Source organism: Myxine glutinosa, chromosome 12 (assembly GCF_964187855.1).
Source record: "Myxine glutinosa chromosome 12, kmMyxGlut1.1, whole genome shotgun sequence".
NCBI classification, from domain to species: Eukaryota; Metazoa; Chordata; class Myxini; order Myxiniformes; family Myxinidae; genus Myxine; species Myxine glutinosa.
The window spans coordinates 43721737-43738023 of NC_136272.1; the positions used below are offsets into that span (position 1 = coordinate 43721737).

The 16287-nt window shown below is 41.7% G+C and overlaps 1 protein-coding gene across 1 annotated transcript in view; it reads left to right on the forward strand.

Annotated features, from left to right (window-relative positions):
• The window catches only part of LOC137437896 (prestin), a 52229-nt gene extending 36440 nt beyond the window's left edge, over positions 1-15789 (forward strand). Inside the window, exons 13-20 of the mRNA XM_068132608.2 lie at positions 1820-1892; positions 2923-3015; positions 4577-4663; positions 8059-8331; positions 8795-8849; positions 10865-10971; positions 11321-11428; positions 15417-15789. Of these exons, the coding sequence (XP_067988709.2) occupies positions 1820-1892; positions 2923-3015; positions 4577-4663; positions 8059-8331; positions 8795-8849; positions 10865-10971; positions 11321-11428; positions 15417-15440 (820 nt within the window). The 3' untranslated portion in view covers positions 15441-15789. The remainder of the gene's footprint in view (positions 1-1819; positions 1893-2922; positions 3016-4576; positions 4664-8058; positions 8332-8794; positions 8850-10864; positions 10972-11320; positions 11429-15416) is intronic.
• The last annotated feature ends 498 nt before the right edge of the window (positions 15790-16287 follow it).

The window sequence follows — 16287 nt, forward strand, 5'->3', positions numbered from 1 at the left end:
AAAGATAGGAGCAGTAACCAGTAAAAGGTGCAACCTTACCAAAGGTGATGCAAAGTTGTTTTTTGGGGTTTTTTGGGGGTTTTTTTGTATACAAGCTCGAGGCTCATGTAAGAGCTAACATTAATGACAAAAAACATAAACGGACACATAAAACGTATAATAAAGGGAGCGGGAGACAAGATGGAGAGAGAGAGGGAACCATACAAGTACAACAACAGTAGAGAACAGGGACATCGGGAGATTTTTGGGAGGGAGAGGGTTTGGGGGGGATGGGGAAGACGAAAGGGGGAGGGGGAGAGGTATAAAACACATGGACACTGCTAGGACTTCCAGGAAAGAAGTCGGTATTTCAAAAATGGGGATCTGGGGTGAATTACCGGGGGTAGAAAAGATCAAGGTTTTGGATGGGGGAACATAAGAGATGGTGGTGGACAGCTGTTTTAAAGACCTGGAGGGTGGAGTGGGATTGAAGGGAGTGAGGGAGTTTCTTCCAGAGGCGGGAGAAAAGAGGAATGAAAGAGGGAAGGTGAGCAGAGAGTCTTGATTTTGGCAATTTAATCAGAAGAGAGTTGCAGGCAGATCTTGTGCGACCTGTAGGAATATTGGGGGGACAGAACACAGATAGAGCTAGGGGAGCAAGGCCGGAGAGGAGTCCGTAGAAGACAGAAAGACCACCAACCTGCCTGCAGTGAGTGAGTGAAAGGCCCTCGGAGATAGCTTCATCGCGGGAGATTCCAATGATTCTGAACGCTTTGGTTTCAACAGCGTGAAGCCGATCTAGGTGTGAGGCAGGAGCACCAGCTCAGAGGGGGGAACAGTGTTCCATTGAGCTGCGGATGAAAGCCTTGTATGTGGTGAACAATAAGTTTGTTAGCTTAACTTATTACCTCCACCACCGAAGGTGGACGGAGGTTATGTTTTTATCCCTGCTTGTTTTCCTGTCTTGAGCAGGATGTCTCCACATGTTATGGATGGATTCGGATGAAACAGTTTGGTGATAAGGTGAAACGTGTGTGATAAGGACGAATTGATTTGACTTTGATGAAGATCCGGATACGAGGAACTTCAAAATTTTAAAGTGATTTTTCACAATTGAGAGAGCGCCAAAATTGACATATAGCATGATATTTAAAAAAAAGTTCTGGAGGAGTTGTGACAAAACTTGGTGGACGAGTTGGTTAGGTGACAAGAACAAGCTGATTCGATTTTGGTTCAGGTCCAGATCCAGATCCGGCCTATCGGTGGGATACAAAACATAAACTGTTCAGCCTTTCGGAGGTATGCACTCAACTGAGTTGCCATTCTGATTTATCGGATTGATCTGTCGATAACTTGTGAATGACATAGTTATACATATACCCATGTGAATGTGGCTTCCATATAATGTGTGCAACCGTTTGATAACCATTCATGGGGAATTGAACCACACCAAAATGCTGAATTGGGCCTAATAGTTTATCTCAGCCATTGTCGTAGGAAGTCCAAAAGTCAACTAACATCTCGCTCTTTGTGCTGTCATCTAAACTCATGTGAAGAGCCAATTGTTTCCATTTCATCGTTCATCATTGTGCAAGAACCAGTGTAGACATACGTTCAGGGTATAATTGGAATATTGGTCTCCTCGAGGTCATGGTGTTGTACATTGTAGTTATCTTTTTGGAGTGTGAGCCTCCATCGTCACATATTGGCAATGGACTACTCAGTATGAGAACATTGAAGTGAAACTGTGTGCAAGCTCACCATATGACTGTGCTTAAGCAAAGTTACCATGACTGTGAGTGAAACAAGACCCTCATGCCATCTCTTGCCATGTGCTCAGTCCCCGATACGCCCTGCTCGGAAGGGTGGCCGACTCGTCCAACGTTTACTTGGACATCTGTCTGCACAAGGAGGTGCGTTCCATCACCCGCTCACATCTTAATAATGCCATTTGACGAATGTTATTTTAAAATGTACATATGACATTCAGATTAACATGTGATTATTACCTTCGCCAGAAGAAAGGGTATTGCATTTGAGTCTGTTTGTTTGTCTGTTTGTTTGTTTGTCCGCACATAATAAATATGATTTTCTCTGCAACCGTTGGTCCGATTGACAGGAAATTTTCACCATAGGTGCAACTCCACCTGTATAATTTTTAATGATAATTATGACGTCATAGCTCACGTGGTTCGGCCGCCATATTGGAAAAACCGAAAAACGTTGCACCTCTATATCTCCAAAAGCGCTCAATAGAAAAAATTGAGACATGGCTCATTGTAAAGAACTCTCCATGGGGAATAAAATATGTCAATGATGACGTCATAGGTGCCTCCATTATGACGTCATAATTCGACAAGTACAAAACTTCATCCGATCAAGATGAAATTTCTTGAGCATAATCTAGGAATAAATTAGTTTAGAAAAAAAATAATGATGACATCATCGGTCACGTGTTTCGGCCGCCATATTGGTTTTAACATAAAAGCCTTAAAAACCACTAAAAATACATCCTGGCGAGGGTTTGCAATCTCTGATTGCTCTTTTTCTTGTTCTAAAACTGAAAAGGGTCTGTGTATGTACTGTACAAACAACTTCTCAAATGGCTGGCCAGCCCCATCAGATCCAAACAGTAGTAATCAGTTGTGTTTTCCAAATAGTGTCAAAAGTTTGAGGAGAAAGAACCGTGTGTGTGTGTCAAATGATTACAATGAGAGACCTCATCGTACTTTTACATGATTATTAGGAGATAACTAACAGAACATCACAGCAAATACATTGGAGTTAAAATTGAGGTCACATTGTCATGAGTCTAGCCTAGTGTAAAGGTCAGTAACAGAATATCAAACAGACTTTTTAATTTAAAAGATGGTGGTCACTAACTTTGTGATTTATACTTGCTCAATCACGTATGTTTGTACTCTCTCGCTGTGGTAACTACAGGCCCAGGAAGTGCCAGGAGTGAAGATTTTCCAGGCAAACTCTTCGCTCTACTTTGCCAACGCGGAGCTGTACATGGCTGCCCTGGAAAGGAAGGTCGGCTGTAAGGCACACACACCGAGGAAAACGACTGACTATTATTTAATAATCTGTTTCAAGATATCCGCTAACATCACGCTTATCTGCTTTGTCACCTCCCTCAATGCTCTTGGATGCATATTATCATCTGGTCCTGGAGCTCTATCATCCCTTAGTTTTCCTTGCCGTTTCTTCACTTCCTGCACTCCTACTTGATCTTCTTCAGAAAACCTTGCTTACCCTCTTAGATACTCTTACCTATTGGAAGTTCCCTTGACTGTTCTTGTGTAACTATTTAACAAGCCTGCCATCTCACTATTATCAGCCACCAATTCTCCTATGGTATTTCTTAAGGGGCCCTCATTTGTCTAATATTTTCTTTACCCCTTTTATACTTAAAGATTGTCTTGCTGTTATGTTTACCTTTTTTTTTGGCCATATCCAAACCTCTTTGGGTTTGCCAAGTTGGTTTCTTAACTAGCCTCTGTGTACTCCCAAACTGATGTCAATCTCTCGTCGTGTTATTTCATACCTCATGAATGCCTTCCGATTATCCTATTTCTGCTTGTACCTTCACACCTCACTGAATATACCCACTCCGCACCCACATAATTGCTCCTTGAAGGTTGTCCATTCCTCTGATGCAGATTGCCACACGTCTGCTTTTCCTCATCGAAAGCACTTGACTCTCTTCTCATCTACCGTCAAACTTTGCCTTCCTGACATCCAGCAACCTTACCTTACTATCCCAAACTCCACATCTCAACAATATAGCTGCACACACTATATGTTATGGTCATTTGTCCCCAGATGTTCTCCCACCTCCACATCTTCCACCATATTGGGATCATTGCTTTAAAAAAAAAATAGAGTTGTAACTGCACTACCCATCATGGGTTTTTCTATAAACCAGTGGTTCCAAACCTTTTTTCTGTCGTTTCCCCCTTCAACCAGTTCAACCGTCTGGATTTCCCCACACCCCTCCCCCCCTTATATATATATATATATAAGGGGGGGGGAGGTTGTCATCATCATCGTTGTCATCGTGTCATCGAAGACAGATATATCTCTCTTAGCTTTCCCACCAAACTACTTTGGGAGTTACACTTATGGTCGCCCCTCTTATTTGTGTGCTTTGAAATTAGGGTACCCCCATTAGATAAGCTGCTAAAAGGCTGAAGAACCTCAATCTGTCCTATAAGTGTGACTACTCAGTCTGGCTCATACCCTTTGACCTGCCTCGCTTGTTTGGACGTACCAGGAGCGACGCTTCTGCCAGTATGGCTCTCCACGTCACAGGAGGATGTAAGCTTCCCCACTACGATCAAAGTGGTAGTTACCATCTGGGAGGTAAATTGGTGGTGGCTTCAACTATATTTTAGTCCAGTTTATTGATGTCTGTGCTCAACTCCACGAGGACTTTTTAAATAACCCTACAACCACCTGGGGTAGTCATGGTCTAAGGCCTAAGCTTGGCCTTAGCATTAAGCTTACCATCTGGATCCCAATGCAATGGTAAAATATATAGGGGAATGCTGATTTGTTCTGTAACCAAAAACAAATCTCTCCATCTCTGCAGACAGGAATATTTCCACAGGCAGTGACTGCGAGCAGACGGAAGGTAGCGCGGAAACTGAGACCAAAGCTTTTCAGCAGGATGATGAAGGTGAAATACAAGATTTTGCAGATGGCAGTATTCCTGTACTTTATCCAAGAGAAAAATCAATTTACCTTCGAGAATATATGTTTTCTTTTCTCATTATGAAGAGAGGATTTCTGACATTATTTAAAACATCTTAAGTTGCAGATTTCCCAGATATTGTGTGTTTGTTGCAGCGCTGCTTGCATTGTTATGCGTATGCCATCAGTGATGTATTACAATCGGCCATTGCAGCATTTCTTGGAAGCATTTGTTAGTTCACCATTACCCAGATGTAGAAGGCATTTGGCATATTCCTCGCCATGATCGTCAATGCCGCCACGTCATAGTCAAATATTTTCACATAGCTCATAAGTGTGGAAGTGAAAAACTTAAGAAAACAAAAACCTCATTTGAATCCATTTATAATTCAGGCTGTAACAGAACAAAATGTGAAGAAAAAAAATCAAGGGGTGTGAATACTTTCTGAAGTCACTGTGTGTATGTATGTACTCGTATATATATATACAGTCACGTGAAAAAGTAAGTACACCCCATGTAGAGTTTTGACTTTTTCAACATATTTCAACATACAGCTATTTGATCTTCATTTCAACAATATTGATAGACAAAGGTGATATAATATAACAAATATCATGAAACATTTACATTTTGTAGTCCATTGTATAATTTAAATAAACATAAATGCAAATTTTGCATGTGGAAAAAGTAAGTACACCCCTACATTTATCACTACTTCAAATACCTAAAATTAGAATCAGGTGCACCAGCTCAGGTGCAAATGATTAGAACATCGTTGGAGAGGATCTTGGAGGAACCTGTCTTATTTAAACCTCAGACATTGAGTTTGGTTTGCTCTTTGTTGTGGAAGTGTGCGGCGTCACCGTGCCTAGATCAACAGAGTTCTCTGAGGCCTTCAGAAAGAAGGTTATAGATGCATACGAGTCTGGGAAGGGATTTAAAAAGATCTCCAAACAATTTGAAATCAATCATTCGACTGTCTGGAAGATCATCTCCAAGTGGAGAAGATTCCAAACAACTGCCAACTTGTTCAGGCCAGGCCGCTCCAGCAAGTTCAGCCCGATAGCAGACCGCAAGATGCTGAAAGAAGTCTCTAAGAACCCCAGAATGTCATCACGGGACCTACAGGTAGCTCTTGCCACTGTTGATGTCAAAGTGCATGAGTCTACCATTAGAAAGAGGCTGCACAAATTTGATCTACATGGGAGGTGTGCCAGGAGGAAACCTTTGCTGGCCAGAAAGAACATCAGGGCAAGACTAAAGTTTGCCAATGAACACCTAGGCAAAGACCAGCACTTCTGGAACAATGTGCTCTGGACAGATGAGTCAAAGGTAGAGCTATTTGGCCACAGTACCAGAAGACATGTTTGGCGAAAATCAAAGACAGCATTTGACCACAAGAACCTGATACCAACTGTAAAGCATGGTTGTGGAAATGTTATGGTTTAGGGCAGCTTTGCTGCATCAGGGCCTGGTCAGCTCACCATCATAGAATCCACTATGAATTCTTCATTGTACCAGAGGGTGCTTGAGGATAATGTGAGGCCATCTGTCGGCAATTTGAAGCTCAACCGAAGGTGGACCTTGCAACATGACATTGACCCTAAACATACCAGTAAATCCACCAAGGAATGACTGAAAAGAAAGAAATGGAGGGTTCTGGAATGGCCAAGTCAAAGCCCGGATCTAAATCCCATCGAGATGTTGTGGGGGGATTTGAAACGAGCTGTGCATGCAAGAAACCCCTCAAACATCGCACAGCTGAAAGAATTCTGCATGGAGGAGTGGGCAAAAATTTCTCCCAGTCGATGGCAGAGACTGGTAGACAGTTATAAGAAACGCCTACTTGAGGTTGTTTCTGCCAAAGGGGGCAATACCACCTATTAGAGCCAAGGGTGTACTTACTTTTTCCACATGCGAAATTTGCATTTATGTTTATTTAAATTATACAATGGACTACAAAATGTAAATGTTTCATGATATTTGTTATATTATAACACCTTTATCTATCAATATTGTTGAAATGAAGATCAAATAGCTGTATGTTGAAATATGTTGAAAAAGTCAAAACTTTACATGGGGTGTACTTACTTTTTCACGTGACTGTATACATATATATATTACTGGATCAATAAAAGATCAAGGTTTTGGATGGGGAAGATAAGAGATGGTGGTGAACAGCTCTTTTGAAGACCTGGAGGGAGGAGTGGGATTGAAGAGAGTGAGGGAGTTTGTTCCAGAGGCGGGAGAAAAGAGGAATGAAAGAGTGAAGGTGAGCAGAGAGTCTTGATTTTGGCAGTTTAACCATAAGAGGGTTGCTGGCAGATCTTGTGCGATCTGTATGAATATTTGGGGGACAGAGCACAGAGAGAGCTGGGGGGGCAAGGCCAGAGAGGAGTCGGTAGAAGACAGAAAGACCACCAACCTACTTGCGGTGAGTGAGTGAAAGGCCCTCGGAGTTAGCTTCATCGCGGGAGATTCCAATGATTCTGAAAGCTTTGGTTTCAACAGCGTGAAGCCGAGCTAGGTGTGAGGCAGGAGCACCAGCCCAGAGGGGAGAACAGTATTCCATTGAGCTGCGGATGAAAGCCTTGTATGTGGTGAGGAGTTCAGGTGTGCCAAGGAAGGACTTCGCACGACAGAGGATACCCAGTCGGCGACTGGCTTTGTAGGCCATCTTGGAAATATGGTTTTTCCAGGAAAGATCATGGCAGATAGTGAGACCCAAAAACTTGAGTGACGGAACTTATTTGAGTGATTGTTAAGCAAGTCAATGGGAGGGTTGTCCGGAAGTTCCCTTCGGACGGAGATCAGAGTGAAAGAGTGAGATTTGTCAGGATTGAAACACATTTGCTAAGTGTTTGAGCAGCTTGTGATTCCATAAGTAATCAATTGTTCCATCAAGTCACACCTCAAAACTTCCCACAGTAAAAAAACCTCACAGATTTCAAAACTTCACACATATCAAAACATAAATCGCACATTTCAAACTTATTTTGTACATTTAGGAACGGAAGTTAACTTAAAAAACAACAACAAATGAATTGCACTAAATGTTCTGGGGTTTTCCCATCTGAACACATGGCTCATGATGCTGGGATCCCAGGTTGACCTGCCCACTTTTTTGGGGAATGCTTGTAAAGGTACACTGATGTCTCCGAATGTCCTTATTCATTATATTTATTTATATATATATATATATATATATATATATATATATATATATATATATATATATATATATATATATATATATATACAAGCTCCACCATCAGCCTCATTGTTATAGGAAACATTAAACCCATTAATTATCCAGAAATCCTTTCTTTCCTTGTGCTTCTTGACTCCAACCTTTCTCATTCACTCACGCCAACCTTCAGGTTACACCAGTAGCAGAAGCCTTGGACAAGCCATCACAATCTGCCCAAGAGATGAATATTACTGACATGTGGGATGAACTTCAGGGTCTTCCAGGCGGTTTGCGAGCGAATCGCTCTGACTCGAGCTTTGTTGCTGCTGAATCTATGCTGGGTGTTGAGGGTCGAGCGGACCACGGTGACTCAGCAGTACAAGTTCCTGCCATCCACACCATCGTCCTGGACTTCAGTCCTGTGAACCTTATTGATACTGTTGGTGTGAAGATCCTGAAAAATGTATTGCCTCCATCAAACTTTATCTTCCATTTCAATCCTTTATTTTTTTTGTCATCCCTCCATTCTTTTCCAACACAGTCATTTTAACTTGTCTATCTGGTGTTACGTAAATGTTTCTTGGCCTGTAAGTTTAGTTCCTGAAACTGTGCTTTATCACATACATGTGATAACTTATTCAGTGCCATATATTTGTTTTTTTCTGGATATATTGAAGAATTCTTAATCCTGGTTCTTCATGTGCCATGCACCCTCCTTCCAACCTCCTCCTCAATCAATATGGAGATTATTGCCTTTGAGTTGTCTTACTCCAGCTTCATTCTCATGGAAACGGATTACAAATGTTTGCTCTGCATTCAGTGGCAATGTTTTCGCCCTGCTTATTTTACTTCCTGTAAACTTTGAGATAATGTGACCCGTTCAGGTAGTCTGCGTAACTATATGTTTCTCTTTTGCTTTTGCTTAGGTCATGGAAGAATACCAGAGGATTGGGGTGGATGTTTTCATTGCCAACTGCCACGGTAACGTCTGAGTCAGCAAGATATTTGTGCTTTTCAATGATCCCTTCTGGAATGATTCACAGAACTGATGGTGTGTCCTTCCGATGCTGGACTCTGCACAATTTCCCTGTGTATGGTTGATGAGTTTCAGGGGAATAAAAAAGCTTGCCAATAGTACGGTGGTTGTTTTGAAAATTTGTAATATGAAGTTTTTTGTTTTTTTTGGTACAATTGGGGGAAAAACACTCATTTGGCTGAGCTTGCATGTCATTCTCAATCCAGCATAACTCCAAACGACTTGGACATGAACTCCCAATGTACAGATGACATGAGGATGCAGAGTTTGGGACGTGTAGGGCTGAGGGTAGAGGGGCATAATGCGAGGGCACTGCAGATATTTACCTTATTACCCTGCGCTCACAAAGCAAAAAGCGGGATTAAGCGATCGGTTGCTTACGTATGTGTGGCGTACATACGTATGGGCGGTACCTGCATGTCTGCATTTTTAAAATTCACTTTCTTGGCAACCGTTGGTCCGATTGACATCGAATTTTCAGCATAGGAGCACCACTACCTGTATAAATTTTTTTGTTCATAATTATGACGTCATAGGTCACATGGTGGTATGGGCGCCATCTTGGAAAAACTTTGCACCTTTATATCTCCAAAACCGCTCCATGGAAAAATTGTAACATGGCTCATTGTAAATGATGACCACGATGACGTCATTGGTGCCTTAATTATGACATCATAATTCGACAGGGTCAACGCTTAGTCCGATCAGTTTGAAATTTCTTGAGTGTGATCTATGCAAAATTATATTCGAGAATGTAAATACATTTATGATGTCATCGGTCACGTGGTCTGGCAGCCATATTGGATTTTTTTAAAACCCTTCAAAAACAGAAGAGTTGGCTCGCACCAAGTTGACTGCGTTGGGTAAGTATTCTGAGTACCATCTAGTTTTGATATATTATTACAGGAGAAGAGTGTAATAAAAGGATTTAAAAAACTAGTGATTTTACATGCACAACACAACCATGAATCAATGAAATTGTCCTCCAAGCTAGGTACGTCAAATAGGGTACCATAACCACTGTGTAGGCCTCATTGAGTTGCTCCCGCATAGCTTCATTAGGAACCAGCCTGCAGGACCATAAATGAGTGAAAGCTGCAATTTGATTTTTTTTTTTGTGGTCACATCTTTAAGCTTTTAGCGAAAATGCAGTGTGACTGGAGGCCTGCACACTAACTTTGATGGCCTGAAAAATTGAATGGCCTGCGAACTTAGATGGAGTGTTAACAGCAACTAATAAATGATGCAAAAAATATTTGCTTGCACTCTAATTTTATAGGAATCTCCTATTTTTGTAAGTTTACGTAACTCCACATTTTCAAGTGGATGGAAGTTCTAAGTTTGCTGAATAATGAATGTAGAGATGATATTATTTGGGGATGATTTATTTTTTCCAACAAGGCTTATTTTGGTCCTGTATGATCTTTAAGGCCATGGTTCCAAACTCTCATGCCTCCTCCCCATTTTTTATTGAAATGAATTTTACTCTTTGTACTTGTATTTATATTATTGTTGATGAACAACGAACTCGTAATTATTTTATCCATGTGTCTTGTGCATATGGGCAAGATTGAAGTATATGCATAAAAACTTTAATTTAATTTTATTGAAAATTTTCCAATGTACAAAAATTAATCTTAGTTATTTTTAGTGTACAAATCCATTAGTTGCGGTGTTATTCACAGGCGGCAGTATGCCGCACGGATCTGGCGCAGTGTTTTAAGGTCGTGGTGGTATCGCAAGGTGGAGAACGTTTGTGTTCATAGAAATATCTAGCTTGATTTATCAATTTTTGAATATTTAGCCGAATTCGACATTAAATTTTTTTTTAAATTCACATGGCCTCATCCGCCCCATTGTACCCATCCCACGGCTCACAATGGGGGGCGCTCCCCCCCCAGTTTGGGAAGCACTGCTTTACACTAACATACCATGTTATTTTTCTTTTTGTGGCTGTCAGACTCCATACACCTGCAGTTGCAACGCTCAGGCCTGTTCAGACATTGCCAGACATCATCTCGCCGAATCTTCCCCACCATCCACGCTGCCGTTTGCTCTTGTTTGCAGGTTTTGTCCTGTCTGTTCTTTAGCATCAACACCAATGGTTTCTGCCAAAGACAGACTTCCATTCAAATGAGCTTCTTGTGTTAACTTGCTAACTTGTTGAGAGAGAAGGGAAGAGAGAAAACGATAAATACTGTATATATATATATATATATATATATATATATATAACAAAATTACTAACAGAGGACATCAGCAGCACAGCCGTGCCCACAACCAATGATGCTGTACCCCACAGCCTCGTGCTGCATACTAATGAAGATTGCTTTCCCTTCTTGTACACAAAGACAAGATCAAACCATTTTTTTATTTGCCTTGTATTCATATATTACCATTTTGTTATTTTGTGCAGGAGAGACCCACAAGGGTGAAGGCTCATGAGGGCAACGTGCTGTCCACCATTACAGGTGCCATAGCCACACCTTTGAGCCGGCCAAATGCCAGTCTTTCCCTTCATAAGGTGAGCTGTAATTTCGCAAGTCTGGCTTCTTACATCATTATGAAAGATTCATTTTCAGTTTCATCCCTACATATATTGTCTGTCAGGTATTAATTTTCATTTTTCACAATTGTCATTCACACATTCATGGTACTTTGAATGTAGCAGGTAGTCCCATACACCAGGGTGGTACTAATGTGCAGCCACCTGTAATGGGCACGTATACAGATTAGTCTGTACATAGTCTGTACATTAGTCCACAAAGTTAGTCTGTACATAAATGAGGATTAATTCTCGTGTCTTTTTTATGATGCAGGTATCACGCCCAGTTGGCAAAAATTCTGATTTGTTTTGCACAATGATCTTTTCATGAGGTTCCTTTTTTAGAGGGACAAGTCTCAGTAGTTCCTCGGGTTTAAAATTCTCTTAGTTTTAGAGTGCCTCTTTAAAAGTAAATATAGTCCTGAAACTTTATTGTCACCAAATTTCCTTGACAACATGTCTTTTGAAAGTGTAGCCTAACGGAAGAGCTGAATTACAAAGGGTAGAGGGAAAATAAGAGATCAGCTTGGTAACTTAGTTTTAAATGCTATCCAAACTTGAAGTTTTCCAAAAGTTTATTTTTTATAAAGAGCTAATGCCTAAGTCACACATAGGCGGATTTATCGGCGACTACTGGCGACTGGAAAAATCGCCACCACCCGCCGACAATCGTAATGAAACCGTAATGGACGGTCGCCTGTAGTCGTGGTTATCCTCCCCAGGTCGGCTGCAGTCGGCAAGAGCCGCAAAGGGGCCAAATATATTTTTAAATGTTTAAAAACGGCGCGCTCAGTCGCACTCGAAAAAAATCCGCCATGCTGTCGTGATGGAACCGCCATGCTGTCATCTGTATCCGTAATAAGAGCGTAAAGCGGCCGCAACCCAGTCGCTCATAGTCTTCCGCAATCGCCCCACCAGCTAGCACGGCAGAGATGCGAATGCCATACGGCCTTCCTGCGGCATCTTCCCGACTACGGGCCGACACTGTTGCGGCTGCATATCGACTACAGAAGAACTACCACGTCTCCCCTGCGGCTATGGGAGACTGACGACGACAGCAGTAGGACTAGTGGCGGCCGAGTTACGGCCATTGGCGACAAAGATACGACTGCCTGGCGACTGCATTATGACATACCACGATTCCATGGCAAGATAGGATGGTGTGGATCTCCGTGGAGTGAGGTCCTGTGGTGCCGACAAGGACATGGCTTTATTGTTTGGACTTGGGACTTTTGGGAACTTTATTTTTGGGACTTTGGTCCTTTGGAAACTTTATTTATGGGACTTGGGACCAGTGGAAATAATTTGTTGGACTTTATTTCCATTCTCTCTCCCTGCAGAAAAGTTTGATTATTACATTACAATGATACATCTTTATTAACTTAGTTATTGTACATCAAACATCTTTATGCTTCATGTCATACATCATTGAAATGAATAAAGTGAAATGTAAAATAGAGAAATTAAGATTTAAAAAGTTGTGTGAATCGTCTCCAATCGCCGGCGGTCTTATTGCAGTCTTGCGGACGTCGGAGTAAACCGCCACCCGGGCCCAATGCAGTCGCCGCGATCCGCCATCGGTCGTAATCTAGCTGCCAGACTGTCACCACGCTGCCGCCGTGCATCCGTAATGCAGTCGTCGTCGATCTTCAACAGTCGCCATCCCACTCGGGGCGTCGTCGCAATGCAATCGCAATGTGGCCGCCTGCAGTCGCCATACTGCCGCCTGACCATATTTGACCACCCGAAATCGCCAGTGGTCGCCGAAAAATCTTGATCGCCGGCAGTCGCCGGTAGTCGCCAAAATATCCACCTATGTGTGACTTAGGCATAAATGTCTCAGCACTTTTAATTTTGTAACGAGCCTTCAACATGCTATGATAATTTGGACGAGACCGAGTGAAGCGAGGTCGAGCTCGTTTTTTCCTGACACGTGAAACACCCTGCAACCCTCACACCTACGGAAAACAGACTTTTTGGAACGGTGGGTGCATTTTCCATCCAATCATCATGTAACCTTGTTAAAATAATTATCCATGGGTAGGCACTCCCTGTGTTGAACGTTTCATGTCAATCGCTCAAGTGGTTGTGGAGAAAACGATTTTAAAAGCAAATAAAGTTGAAAAAGTGAGGGCCTCTGCAAACGTTCCACAACATGGTCAAGGATGATTGTGCACGCCTTTTACGAGTTTATCGTATATTATTGGGTATTTTTTTCCCCCATTTTGTAAAGGTATCTTGAGAACTGAAATTTTCAGATAAATGAGAGCTGTATAAAATTATTTTTGAATATAAACAAAAACAAACCTGCTGTCAATTTTGGAATTGAGGATGACTTGTTGGATTAGGGACCGGAAGAGGACGCTGCAATATTGCAATGATTGGAACTGTAGTCCGTAAGTTTACATCTGCAGGCATTAGTTGGTGGCCGTTAAATACCTCATGGTGTCCTTCGTGAAGAGTAAGCGATCAACCCCCAGGACCATGGCTAAATTAAAAATTCCTGCCCTGAATACTGCTGGGAAGGCAACTAGCTCGGCGGATAACACCCATTATTAGGTTTTTTTATACATACATGGGCTAAGGCTCGTAGTAGAGCTGACACACACACGGACATACTGATGAGACAAACACTTAACACAGCCACTGAGCTCGGAGGAAGTGCCGTCACTACCATCACTTCCCGGGATACTCTGGGTATCACAGTGAGGTTATAACAATGGCGCCGCTTTTGTCACCTTACTCAGTGGGGCATTTCCTCAAGAGGAATTTCCTCCTCCCAATGGATGCCAACCGATGGGAATTGTCCGTGCTCTATCCTTTTCAAGCAAGGAAGCAGGATGTATCATTTTTATAGTCTTCGGTATGACTTGAACCGGTTCAAACCGGATATGTGTTTTTTAGGAGCAACCATCTCCTTACTGGATGGCCGTTGGCTCCCTACTTAGTCTGATCTAGGCGGAGGGAGGGCTATCTGTAAGAGGTAGTTACATTTTTCATGTTATGTAATTAATATAAATTGAAAATTTTAATGACCTCGTCGATAATATGTAGTTCTGTGATTTTGTATTGATACTCATATGTCCTAAATTCAATAGTATACATTTTAGCAATTTTAGCAGCCATTTTGAAAAAAAATGGCCACCATGTTGAATTTTGAGTTGGCTAATCTACTGGATTTTAAAGAGGACAGATATAAGAACAACTGGCAAGTTTCATGCTTGTCACAATGTGAGCAGTTTTATGTGTTAGCCGCCTAGTTAAAAAGGCAAACCACCCAGTATAATCCTTGCCAAGAGACTACCTAGGCAACACCGACCCTCTGTAACAGAGTAAACTACTACATAAGAACTGTTGGTCCGTCTGTGTCTGTGTGTCGCCATTTTTCTCAGAGATGGCTGAATGGATCTTCGTCAAACTTTCAGAGGTTCATCAGTGAGTTCCTGGGAGTGTTTTAGGCAAAAAGAAAAGTGCGTTTTTTTTGTATTTAAAAAATAAAATCGCTCGATAGTGCCGAAGCCTTTTTTAATTAATGATAGTTATATACAAGTACACATCTGCATAAATAAATACAAAACAATCACCAGACATTTGAACACAAATAAATCAAACAATTCCGGAAGTGTATGAAGTTGGTAGGTAGTAAGGCTTCTTCTTCTTCCTGATCGGCGTCACACTTAACTCAGAAACGTGATGAACGGCACATTCACCAGCATATATTCAACGAAAAGGTGATGAAACCCCTTCCACTCCCCCCACTCCCTTCCTCACCCCTCCCTCTCCTGCCCCCCCCCCCCTGCCCGGCAATGCCGGGTACTCCTGCTAGTGGTACATAAGAATCCGAAGTCTGTACACAAAAAAATTCATTGACATAAACATACCTGCATTATGTTAATGTGCTTACACAGTACCGTATGGTGCTTTTTCATCATGGTGGTTTTTTTTCATGGTGCATCATCATGTGCAGGTGCTTTACAATGCCAATATGTGAGGGATGTGGAATGAACAATAGGAAGAGAAGAAGAAGAACGAGAAGAAGGCTGTTTAAGGGTGAAGTTGGAGGGCTAGGGTATAAAGTAGGTGCCTAATACATGAAAACTATGAAACATTTGACGTTGCTAAAATGTGTCATGAATTATATGAATACCTATTCATTTTATGGTTTTAGTTTTCACAATCAGGGAAAAAACCAACAGTGAATGGTAATGTGCTGTTCTATGGTGCTCAACATCCAAGCCTCAAATGAATCTGTTTTTGTACATTCAGTGCTATACGTTACACAAAGTACATGTTGCCATGCATTATTCTTTAAAAATTTCAATAAAAATGTTTTCTGCTTGAAAATTTCCACTGTCATTGTATGATTGGAAAAGCTACGTGATGAACTTGTTTTTTCCCCTTCAGTGAGAATCAATGTGTTATTCCTTTATAGTCATTCATTTCTCATTCAAAACTCACAAAAGTAAAACCCTCGCTTAGCGCTCAGGGTGCGTTCCTGGAGAAGTGAGCACAAATCCAAAATGTGCTAAAAGGGTACATTGCATCATTGTGTATATGATGATGCATTGCTGATGGTGTTATTTATTACACGTGAGCGGTGAATGAGAGCTCCATTGATTGAGGTATCGGTGACAGCGCTAATACAATAAATATCCCCGATTGGGCTGGCGGTCATCTCTTGAAGTTGTAGTTCAGCCCTTTCCTGATTTGGGAGGTCCCCCTTGCCCCCCAAATCCCTTTAGGAGCCCCCATGATCGGAAATTGAACGGTTCCATAGAATACGTTCCCTGCACAGTCAACTTGGTACGAGCCAAATGTTCTGTTTTATGAAGGGTTTT